Raw genomic sequence first — 12,527 nt, 5'->3', positions numbered from 1 at the left:
GGTGGAAGATTAGTCTTTTTCTTTGGAAGTCAAGGGCTGGAGAGGCAATTTATCAATGTCTTCAGGCATTTATATCCTTGGACTCCTTGGCTAAATTAACTCTGTTGAATAATCTCAAATAATCGGTGTAAATAGGCCAGTTTTCAGTACCCTATTACAGTTTGGACATTTATTTTAAGTCTTTTAGTCCTTAGGCTGTGAATAGTTAAGGCATTTTATTTATATGGAATATAACAGCTGGGTTTCTGATGTCAAATTGGAGAAAATAGAAAAAATAATGAGTACTGTGAAAATTTCTCTGCATGCCCATTCCTCCATTCAAAATCTGTAATTTAAAAAATTCAACAAATATTTATTAACTACCTGCTATGTGCCAGGATTTATTCTAAGTGCCAGGAGCACAAAAGTGAAAAAAATATGTCCAGTCACAGGGTACTGTCTAAATTAAGTATGATATATCTACATATGCAGTACTAGATAACCACAAAAAGAGGTGTATAATAATATTAAATTATATCAAAAGATATTCATCAAGTAATATGCGTAGTAAAGCAGAGATAATAGACTTCTGTTATTTTTGATGCTCCGCATACCTTCCTCCCTCTTTTGGTGACCATTTCCTGTGGTGAACTTTCACTTTCCCACTCCAGGGGATTTGGAGATGGAGCTGTCTATCAGGTGTCTGTCTATTATGCTAGTATTTTAGACATCTGTACAAGTTAGTTATATGGACTGTCAAGTTTGGTTTGGCCTCCAGCGGGAAACCTGCAATGTTTTTCAGCATGCCAGGTAATTGGCTAAAATTTTCACTGGAAGTTGTTAAAAATAATTTTAATTTATTTCACATTTTTGTGTCACTTAAAACTTTAAATGGTGTTTTTGAAAATTGGTGTAAGAGGACAAAACAATAGCTCTTTGAAGAATGAACCTTGAAAAGGTTAAAAGATGGATGAATTTAAACTAAAACCAGAATGATAAAGAGGAGTCTAGAGGCCTGAAGCTTGCATTTGGATTCACAGTTTAGCCTTGAATTTACTCTGCAAAGTAGTTAATAAAGATTTAAAAAGTTGTTTATGAATATAGAAGTGAATAGTGAAATGTCAATAATGAAAATGTGGCATTGGCAACATTATACAGCAGATCAATATTCATTCAAAAATCTCTCAATGAAACTACAATAAATTTATACTCCGAAATTTGTTTGTGATTATTGATTACTTGTGTGCTTTTCATCTGCATATGAAATATTTAATTCAAATACATTACTCCAAGTATTTATGGGAAATACCTGAAACAGGAAAAATTGCAGTGGACATATCAATCACTGTTTTTTTCAGGCTAGTTTTATAGTTTTGTAGGGAAATACAAGTAACATTCAATTATACACGTGTGATGATTATCCACTCCATGAACTAGCTAATTCACTGGCTTTTCCACTGGAATTGCCTCTTCCCACTGTCAATCATAAGTTCTAATGGAATGTAATCTGAATAGAATTATGAGACTAAAGCTAATATATAAGACACTCGTAATTCATTTATAAGTCAAGTATAAATGATTTAGGTATAACTTAGTTCTTTGCATTATATACTTGAATGTTTTGTATTAATACTCCTGTTAAATGTTCTGTATTTCTTTTTGTGTATGTGAAAATCTCTAAATATAAAGTATAGTTTGTAGATAAAAAAAAATGGGTGAATAAAACATATAATAAAGAAATAATACAAATGAATTTTAGTCTAATATTCTGTATATAATATTAAAAATGAAGAATTTTTCTCATTATTAACTTTAAAATTTAAGATATCTATTACCACAGAAGATGTATATCTATTATAAAAAAGTGAAACCCTTGTCAGAGAGAAAATAGCTTCCTTTCAGAGTCTGTAAAGTAATCTTTCTGTAAGAGATAAGAGTTGAACTTCTTTTTGAAATATTCTAACATCTTGAAGTATATCAGAGAATACAAAACTAATGTAAAAGTTAAAACAATAACTAGTTAGAAAATATAATGGAGGAAAATCCCATTGGCCATAGCAACCAAGTAGTGAAAATACTTTAGAACAAAATTAAGAAAAATTTAAGACTAATATGAAGAAAAGAACAAAATTTACTCATGGAAATAAGAAAAAAAGAAAAAGATTTGACTAAATAGGGAGATAAACTGAGTGACAAGATAGAAAGTTTCAATATTATAAAGATTCAAATTCTTGCCATATAAATCTATCGCTTTAATGCAGTCCTAACATAAAGCAAGTAGTATTTTTGCGAAGATCAGCCTAGTTATCCTAAAGTTCATCGGGAAGAGTAAACATTTAGGATATCTGAAAAATAAAAGTAATCATAAATGAAAAATAAAGGTAAAGGAATTCTTCCTACCTGATATTAAAATATATAACATTAAAAAAATTTTTTAAATTGAATCAAAATTGATTATACGTATTTTTTTGGTTCAACATTGAGATGTGTTGATCAAATCAATATTACTAGCATATAAATTGTTACAAATTATAATCATTCTTTAAGCTCCTTGTCCAATTTCTACCCATCCCCTTCTTTCTCCCCCCTCCCTCCTCTAATTACCCTAGATTTCTTCTCTCCTTCTGAAAGAATAATGGTTGCTCTGTTGATTTGTTGCCTAGATGATCTGTCCAATGCTGAGAGGTGTAATCAGGTCACCCAATATTATCATAGAGCAGATGCTTCTTCTGTCACTCTGAAATGGGCTTTGTGGAGAGGACATCCTCTTCTTTTCTTTATCTCTGCTGATGAATCTCCTTGTGTCAGTGCACTCCAGTGGCTGGTGGACCATGTGTGTGGTGGTTGTGGTGTCTAGCTGCTTTCACAGCAGCCATGGTTATTGTGGTGGCTGTGGTGGGCCACCCACATGGAGGTGATGTTTTTAGCATGCTAATTGGTGCTAACAGTGTGTGTAATTGTGCGGTGTGTCTGGTCCCTGGCTCCATACCTCAGGTCCCTGGGTGGGCCCCAAGGTGCTGGTGCAGTGTGCCTGGTTGTGGGAGAGTTGTCTGGTCACCAGCTCCATCCCTAGGGTACCCAGGCAGGCCCAGAGGCACTGGTGATGTGTACCTGGTTGTGAGAGGGGGTCCGGTCCCCTTTTCCAGACCTCAGGTTCCCAGGCAGGCCCTGAGGCACTGGCATGGTGTGCCTGGTTGTGGGAGCAGGTTATGGTCCCCGGCTCCATGACTTGGGTCACCAGGCAGGCCCCAAGGTGCTGGCGTGGTGTGCCTGGATACGGGAGTGGGATCTGATCCCTGGCTCCAAGCCTCCAGTTCCCCAGCAGACCCCAAGGTGCTGGTGCTGTGCCTGGGCTGGAACTAATTTTTTGTTCTTTGCTTACTTCTGAAATGGGGGAACTTCCTGTGGGAACCATTACTTGAGCTGTGTTTTTGTGCTAATTTGCTGCTTTGTTGCTGTTTCCCTAGGGAAGGCTTTTTGTGCAGCTCAGGGTTTAATAGTTGACCTTAATAGGTACTTCTGGCTCTCCAGAGACCCAGTGGATCTGGGTTGTGTAGAAACTCTGATCTGGGCCTGAGTCTTTTCATCAAACTGCACCCCATGCAATTCTGCATCCCTGACCAGTCTCCTTTGAGTGGTCCTGTGCTGATTGGGGGGCAGATCAGCTGTCCTTGCTGTGTCCCAGTGTTCTCCCAGTGGGCCTGTCTCCCCCACCACCCATGCTCCAAACACTTCCCATGAGACAGGCCCTGCACTGTCCCTTGTGATGACTCACTGGCCTCTGAATGGTTCCCTTTTTTCAGTTGTTCTGGCTCCTCGCTCCTGCGTGTGTCCACGGGAACCCTATTAGTGGTCTTGATGTCCTGGGGGCCACCAATGCCCTTTTCTCCCCTGCCACCTCCAAGTAACTCCATCTGAAGGGCATAGCTGTGGCTTCTGCTGGCTCCTTCTCCATGCACTCATCAGCTCTAGCCTTAAAGCGGCCATGGCACAAAACTCTCAGAGCAGTTTTTTGTTTCTCTCATCATGGTTTCTCCCACTTTCATGAACTCTGTAGGTCTCTCCTCCTCTTCCCCTGAGCTCCAGCAGCTGCAGCTTGGCTCATGTTACATTTTTATAGTTGTAAATTGGTTTATTTGTGGGAGAGAGTGACACTGGGGACTGTCTATTCCACCATCTTGACCAGAACTCCCCAAATATATTATAACATTTTAATAATTAAAATGGTGTGGTAGTGGCAACAGTATACAGCTGGTCAATAGACCAGAAAAGAAGTCTAGAGCCAAATATATTCAATAATTTAGTATATATTAAAGATTAATTTTCCAACCTGTGTGGAGAGAATCCATTACTCAACAAATGATATTGAAACAGGTGGTTAATTACCAGGAAAAAAGAAAAAGATTTCTACCTTATATTTTACATCAAAATAAATTACTGATAGTTAAATATTTTTATGTAAGAAATTACAAAATTACTAATGTAAGTGGAAAAGGCTCTTCTATGAGTGGCATCAAAGGAAAGGAAAGACTGATTTATATTAAAAAATTGTATATTATATAAAAATTATAATAAGAAAAGCTAAAATAGAAATTATGATTAAAAATATTGTAGCTTAGGGAAAAGTTTGCATAGTATGATCACATTTTCATAATAATACATCCCTTCCCCAGGCACACACTTTGAACATGAGCATTTACTGTTTCTCCCTTTCTTTCTCTCTTTTGCTCTGTCTCATTGTCTCTCTCTTTAGAAAAACTTTGACAGGGTAGCATATAAATGTTACTGGTGTTTATAGTAGAATGGTGGAATTTGGGTGACATTAATTTATTTGCATACTTCTCTGTATTTTTTGAATGTTCAATGATTAATATGGATTACTCATATAAAATAATTTAAGGAAGTAGAATAATTACAGAGAATGCTAAATGAATTTAAAACACCAAGTTAGACCAAGCCTATTCTTATGTTCTTTTGCTAGGATAACATTTGGTATGCTTTTCTCTGTTGTTTTTAGGGTGAAGAAGGTGACCAGGGAGAACTGGGAGAAGTTGGAGCTCAAGGACCTCCAGTAAAGTATTTTTTAAAAATATTTAAGTAGAATATGCAAATTTTCTTTTTTTTTCATGACTCTTGGAATATTTTCTGTTTAGCATTTTGTTGAATAGAATTATATTAACTCTCTATTAGTTCTCTATTTTATCACCAAGCCAGCACTGGGAGATAACTACTTTTTCAAAATAGGAGAGGGTCTTCATTGTACATTCAAGCACTTTCTAAGCAGAAAAATTCTACCTATAATTACATACATTTGTTTACTGGTGTCAACCTAAATAACGAACAGGGAAAAGGCTCTATAAAAGAAAATGATGTTTATTTGGGAATAGGATATTGTAATGGGAATATGTGTACCATAGTAAACTATATGTATATTCAGGAAGGTAAAGGAAGACAAAAGTTTTTAAAGAAAAAATGATGGAGGCTTACATAACTGTTTTGAGATAACTATCGTTGGTTACAAGAATTAATAACAAGGGTAATGCTGGTCTGAGGTTGGACAGGCTATGGCTGGGCAGATGTCCTCGCAGATGTACTTTTTGTGTGTGTGAAGTTACAGTGGACTTTGTGCAAGATTACATTTTTTGCAGAATATAAACATAATATATATTATGTCCTGTAGTACTATTGTGTGTGTCTTGGTTCATTTTCTTTTGCTATAACTGAATACCTGAGACTGGGTAATTTACAAGGAAAAGAAATTTATTTATTACAGTTCTGGAGTCTGAAAAGTCCAGGGTCAAGGTGAGGGCCTTCTTGCTGGTGGGGACTCTCTGGAGAGTCCCGAGGTGTTGCAAGGGATCACATGGGGAGAGGCCAAGAGCAAGCATGTCAGCTTAGGTCTCTCTTTCTCTTCTCATAAAGCCACCAGTCTCACCATGGGGACTCCACCCTGATCATTTTATCTAATCCTAATTATCTTCCAAAGGCCCCACCTCCAATCAACATATTAGCAATCCTTGAAAAGTTCATGAAAAGACTCTTATCATCTTTTAATTCCATTTTTCCATGAACTTTTTGAAGTGCCCTTGTATGAATTTGGGGATTAAGTTTCCAACACATAGAATTTAGGGGATACATTTAAACCATAGCAATGTGACATAATGAGAAAATTTTGTGTACCCCCAATGCAGTAGGTATATATATCATCCACTGGATTTATGAAGCTTATTCCAGTATTAATAACTATAATTAAAACATTACAAATTAGTCACAATCATGTTTTTTAATAGAAACTTGAATCCTTGTGCTTTGGCAGATTGTTGCAATAATAGGCACCAGCATTCTTCAACTTCAAGTATTTGTTAAATCAGAATTTGTATTACTTTTGTGCTGTATTACAGTGGAATTGTTACACTTTTTTTCTTGTCAAAATGAGTAATAACTATTATGGAAATAATAACTGCAGAATATTCATTGAACACTGCAGCTAGCCAAGACATAGACTATGTAAAAGATACACTCAGGTACTATTCCCAGAAACTAAAGAATTAGGGAAGACAAACTCAGGGCCACCCTTCACCTGCTCTGCTCTTCTGCACATAACTGGCCTTTAAAAAAGGGCCCAGGGAGTTGTGCAGATTAGTATTTACCTAGAGCTTAAGCGAAATCAATCTAAAGGAAATGAATCAGAGAATCTGGAAGACATGGTCTCTGCTTTTGAGCCACATGAAAACTTTAAGGGAATTTGAGGAAGAATACAAGGTGTTTGTTCTGGAACTTTGCCTTCCCTGAGCCTCCTCTCTGATGGGAGACAATAAAGAGCTGGACCATTTTGCAGTTGGGGATAGTGATAAGTAGTGTGAGAGACGTGATGTTTTTTGATCTGATGAAAATTTGGTAGGGATTTAAAGTTTTTTTTTTTTAAAGCCATTCCCAAAGATCCTCAGAAAAGGACTTTGCAAACAACAGTCTAAAGAGTGTTTTTATGGATTAAGGATCTATGGTGGGTGCTACATGGCTCCAGTGGTCCACTGGGAGATATCGTTAGTGCTTGCTGACTGTCTGGGGTTTGAAAGTAGGTATGCCAAAATGTTTCTGTAGAATTCACGGATTTTCACTTATTAAATATACATGCACGAATATAAAGTAATTCACAGATTTTTAAAGGATATGTTTCTTGACATGTTTATACAAAGGCCCGTACTTCAAAATATTCACCTCAAGAGACTGTACATGGCATTCTCATGTCACTGCTATTGACCCAAATATTTTTTGAATTCTTATTGTAGAATTACCTTTAGAGTCAATAAATGAACAGCATAACCAAGAGAAGCTTTAGTCTGATATGGCCACATCTCACTTCTTATCCTAAGTGGGTATCCTAAGCTGGATCATCCTGCACATTTGAATTTCGTGTCATTCCTGACTGATTTTCTCCAAGGGAGAAGATGTGGGAAATGACTGGCCTAGGTCTACTTTATCTTAACCCAATGTGAACAATCAGCAAGCTGTCTAGAAGTAGCTAACCCACTTTCCTAATGGAGTGTGCACTCACGGCTGCTCCCAAGGGAGTACGAAGCTCACTCTTTATGGGATCCCTTTCTGGAGCCCTCCTGCTGTGGGGGCCAGAGTTCGAGAATAGCAACATTTCAGTATTAAGAGGGATCCCAGAAATCACACTCATCCCCTCAATTTTAGGATTACCCACTCCTGTGCCTGAGATGGGGTGAGATGGGTTCCAATTGCCCTAAGTGAGAATTCAGAATGACTTTTATCATAGGAAAGTTATAATGAACAGTGACTACAAATGGTTAATGGAAACTGCAGCTCCATTTCTAGGTCATAAGCTTTTGTGGGCTAGCCTGGGAACCTGCTGCTTTTGATAGCATACATTGGTGGGGGATTATTTTAAGGTTATTAATTTAATTATTTGAAGGTTTGATATCATGTAGCATGTAGCCAAGTTACAAACCATGAAGAGGTAGGAGTGGCAGTGTAAGTTCTGTATATAAGTTAAAAGATAAGTCAAATACATTGTCATAATTCTCCTAATGCCAATGACATTTACTTTTTTGTCATTGGTAATTGTGACAACTTCAGGTTTGTGTAAGTCCTCAGAATTTTATAAAAGGGTTTTATTTTATTAAATAAAATCAAGAAAATAAAATTCTTCATTGGAAGAATTCTTAAATTTTAAAATTTAAAATAAAATTCTTTGTTGGAAGGATTCTTGGACTTTTCTTTCTGAACTAGAAAAGTTTGTCTATATAATGTCACTACTTTTTAGTGTTACCTTTGGATAACATTCTTTTTCTGGATCAGCTTTTGTGATGTTTGCTTCAACAAAAATAATTCACTTTCCTTTTTTATATTTCCAGGGAGCTCAAGGTTTGAGAGGCATCACCGGCATAGTTGGGGACAAAGGGGAAAAAGTAAGATGGTGATTATAGTGACATAATATCAAAATGTATTAAATATTTAAATTTTTGGCTATTTAAAAATAACTTCTCTTCATCAACAGGACTTTTCATGTGATGCTTTGTAGATGTGTAGTTAGGTTTTCACACGTCGGTTTTAAGTACAGATGATAGAAATGAGCAATTCGCGTGATACTTGTCATGTATTACATATTTTAAATTATCTTGGGTAAATTGCAGTAAGCAAGGTTGTTATATTTTATCTATTGTTATCAGTAGTTAGCACCAATAACACTGACACAGTGCTCCTGCTTAAGCAAGGCAAAGACAGGGCAGGGAGAATTGAGAGAAGACAAAGATACCCCCCGAGGACACTAAGGCCATCCATCGCAAGCTGTTCGCTGTGCCCGCTCTCAGCAGGGGTTAGACACTTGTGGCTGGAGTATACCAACCTGTCCTTAGCCCAGTCTCAGAACATAGATTCTCCTAGCACTTCCATGACAAGGCACTCTGCAAGCTGCTGGGGAGTTTCAAAAAGGAATAGGCTTTTATGAAGTTCATTGTTTATTGGAGAAACAAGTAGATAGTTAACTATAATGCATGCAAGAGAGATGTAAATCTGAGGGCAGGTGGTGTGAGGGGTGAAGACGAAGCAATGGCTCATCTTGATGAACTGGGAAGGCCCGTGAAGGAGGTGGCATTAGAAGGATGCCCAGCCTAGAGGGTGAGGTGTTACCATTGGTGGAGGATGGAGAACAGGTAATGCTTTGCTTAGTCATTATCATAAGGAAAAACTCTGTGTGTGATAGTGGTGTATAGGGATGTGTCTAGCTTCTCTATTAGATTTTAAGAAAACACACTTAGAAAGTGTGTTAGGAAAATCAATTTGTAGGCCCCATAAAATAAGAAAAGCGTCTCTGACCAGCCTCACTCGTGGCCCTGGCCTCATTCTCTTCAGAACCTCTTTGTCTAGTTGGTGTCAGCTCCACAGAGCAGCACAGAGCCTAAGTGACAATAAGTTGCACATTATAGATGCTCAATAAATGAAATATTTTTGGTTTTTATGCTTTTAGAGATGCACACTTTTGTAAGTTGAAGGTCTGACTTATTTGCCATTTTTTCTTTCAATTTTATTTTATTTTTTTAATCCTCTTTCTTTGTCTCTTCTAGGTATTTTCATTCTGCCTGCTTTCCCCTTCCATTTCCTCTAGAATATTTCTTTTCTAAAAACACTGTATTTTAAGAAACATATTAGGGTTTTCACTTTTAATACTTTTGGTTTTATAACTGCTTTATTGAGGTATAATGGACTTAAAATAAACTGAACATATTTAAAGTGTAGAGTTTGATACTCTTTCATATTTCTATATTCATGCAATCTTAAGTAGCATTCTGTGTGTATCTCTTCTTTTATTAAATAATAAAACCCATTTATTTTGAAGCTGCTGATACCTAGGCCTTTACTTTTTTCTGGGCTTAAATCATCCTCTAAACTATGTGACCCCTCACTTTGAAAGCTATTATACTGTACTTGATATGCTCTTTATTTGAGGTATTTTTCTATTTGGTATTTTTCAAAATTTCTCATTTCCTCTGATTTCTGTCAAATTGGTTTCAGTAAAAAAAATAAAAAGCTTGCCTTGTGAACTCAGACCCATGGAGTGGTTACCTAGTAACAGCAGTTTGGGTCTGAGCTTACGCTGAATAACAGTGAGAGAGAGAGAGTGAGCCCATCAAAGCCATTTTTATAATGCAAAGGCTGGGCTCACCCAAGGTGAATGATGAATTCAAGGTCTTTTTCAGGTCTTCCAAATCTTTTCTTTGCTGGTGAATGTAGAATCCTCTGCTTTCTTCTAGTTTTTAGGGATCAAAGAATTTCAAGGCTCTGTGGTCCCTGTGCTTCTGTAGTGTTCTTTCTTTGATTCTACCTATGTCTGAACCTTCTATCAAAGGCTTTCTAATATTTAATTCTTACTATAGATGCTGTCCACCTGGTTTTCTTGGCCTGACATCTATCCAATACTCTTTTGACTGTTTTCCATTTATTTTATCCTCTCCCTGTCTCAGCCTGGTTCATTAGTAGATTGCCTGTTCACTTCAGTTGTCCTTACGCAGTCAGTAGATGAGAAAAAGATTTAAAGAAGGGGGTATATTTTGTCAGGTAGCATATGTAGAGAGCACTAAAGCAAAACACTGTATTTATGTTTTAAGATCACATTTTGATTCTTATTGTGAAAATAAAGAGGTGATTTGTACAATAAGTAGCCAAGTCAAAGATCACTTCAGGGTCATTAGATATATAAAGCTCTGGCTAGTTCTTATGCCATCCGTTGGTAGGGTGGATCTGTTTTGGGGAAAATAGGTTGTTACTTCACACAAACTGAACCTAACATCTGTCCAGGATGGGAAAGGGGATGTTCCTCCTTCTAGCAATTCATTCTTTTGAACCACATGGCTGGATTTCTTTTTCCAGGTCTTGGTGGGAGATCCAGTTGCAGCAACAGGGTGTTGCAGCTCTTCTTAGGGTGGCTTTGTGGCCTTGACCTTTAAGGAATTCCTATAGGCATTCTGAGAACCCTGGAGGTTGGCTGCTGAGACTCTTCCAATGGATTTACCAAGTTCTTTGAATAAGTACCAGTGTTTTCAGTTCATGCCAGAAATTGAGAATGGATTCAGTGTTAACTTAAAATATCCAGTGGTGTCAAAGATTGTGTTTAAGTACTGTTGGTGTGATAAGTAGATGTACACTAGTGTTTTTTGATCTGAGGCGTCTGATTGAATACTCTCCAGGGCTCATTGACTAGTAGAGTATGTATTACAAACGCAAAATCTCCTTTTTATGTGGCTGTTAAATTCCTTTAACAAGACGGATGTGCCCTTTAACATGTATGACTTATCTCAATTTTATCTCTTTGTCTTGTCTTTTGCAGGGTGCTCGGGGCTTAGATGGAGATCCTGGACCTCAGGGTCTTCCTGGTGCGCCTGTAAGTAATCTTCCTTCCACCAAACCCAATGGTAGATTTCTTTAGCAACGACTGATTTTTCTTGCTATATGTTTGTGTGTGTGTGCAGGTATCTTTTACATGTGAATAGTTGAAGTGGAAAAAGGGGGCAATAGTTTTTGTAGTTATTTAAAACATTTTTAATTAAGGCTAGTATCTCTTTCTTGGGTACAGAGAAATGTTCTGACTTGATAAAGCTTTTTTTTTTTCCTTACAGTTTAAGTCAAATTGTTAAGTATCTATGTTTGCTATGATTTCCTTTTGCTTTGGTTACCAGGATGCTCAGAGTCACAGTAACTATCTCATTTCTAGTTCTTGAGCAGTTCTATCCTTTTCCTTTTTATTGTTTCTGATCTCATTATTCCTAAACTGTGACTGCCGTATGTACATGTGTCATTACTGTAGGATGCCTCAAGCCTCTTTTGGAGGTAAACAGACCAAAAAAAAAAAAAAAAGCCATCCATTAGTAACCACTTATACCATTAAAAAGTAGAAAAGATATAAGTAAAATAGAATTTCCAGTTATCAAGTTCCTTGGTCTGTGGGAAGGACAGAATGTAACTCCTTGATAAACTGCAAGATCAAGTGCTAGAGCATGTGGTAGGGGTAGTCCATGCAAGAGGACCTGAGAGGAAGGCTGGTCTGGAAAGCCATTCTGGGTGGGAAAGGCAGCAACGTGGAGGAGGGGCACTGTTGGTGGTGATGAGTGTGTATGTGCAGTCACAGGGCTGTCACTGCCTGGAGTGAAAAGCTTATGGTGAGAAGATGAGATTGAATAGATGAGGTAGGACTACATTATGGAGAATGTTTAATGCCAATCTGAGCCATTCGAACTGATCCAGTGGCAATAGGAAGGCATTCCAAATTTTAGAATAGGTGAGCAATTCAACAAAAGCTGTATAGTAGGCAGATACATCCTCTCATCTGTTACCACCTATAGTATGTATCAACACTAGCTGGATAATTTTGATGGAAACCATTATTATTGACCGGGGAACTAAATATTATGGAGAAAAGATTGGCAACTAATCTAAACCTCAACCCACTATGACAGTCAACGGGGTTAGCTGTTACGTAGATATAGTTACTGATATCATTACCTACAGTGTGGACCTTAATTTTATTTTAT

The 12,527-nt window shown here is 37.2% G+C and overlaps 1 protein-coding gene across 1 annotated transcript in view; it reads left to right on the top strand.

Annotated features, from left to right (window-relative positions):
* COL9A1 (collagen type IX alpha 1 chain) overlaps window positions 1–12,527 on the top strand; it is a 91,273-nt gene that overhangs the window by 36,119 nt on the left and 42,627 nt on the right. The window contains exons 19-21 of the mRNA XM_063098323.1: window positions 4,997–5,050; window positions 8,358–8,411; window positions 11,327–11,380. Coding sequence (XP_062954393.1) covers window positions 4,997–5,050; window positions 8,358–8,411; window positions 11,327–11,380 — 162 coding nt within the window. The remainder of the gene's footprint in view (window positions 1–4,996; window positions 5,051–8,357; window positions 8,412–11,326; window positions 11,381–12,527) is intronic.

The sequence above is a fragment of the Cynocephalus volans genome, chromosome 5 (genome assembly GCF_027409185.1).
Source record: "Cynocephalus volans isolate mCynVol1 chromosome 5, mCynVol1.pri, whole genome shotgun sequence".
Lineage (NCBI taxonomy): Eukaryota > Metazoa > Chordata > Mammalia > Dermoptera > Cynocephalidae > Cynocephalus > Cynocephalus volans.
The sequence above is the reverse complement of the archived record's forward strand: the minus strand, read 5'-3'. Positions and strand labels throughout refer to the sequence as shown.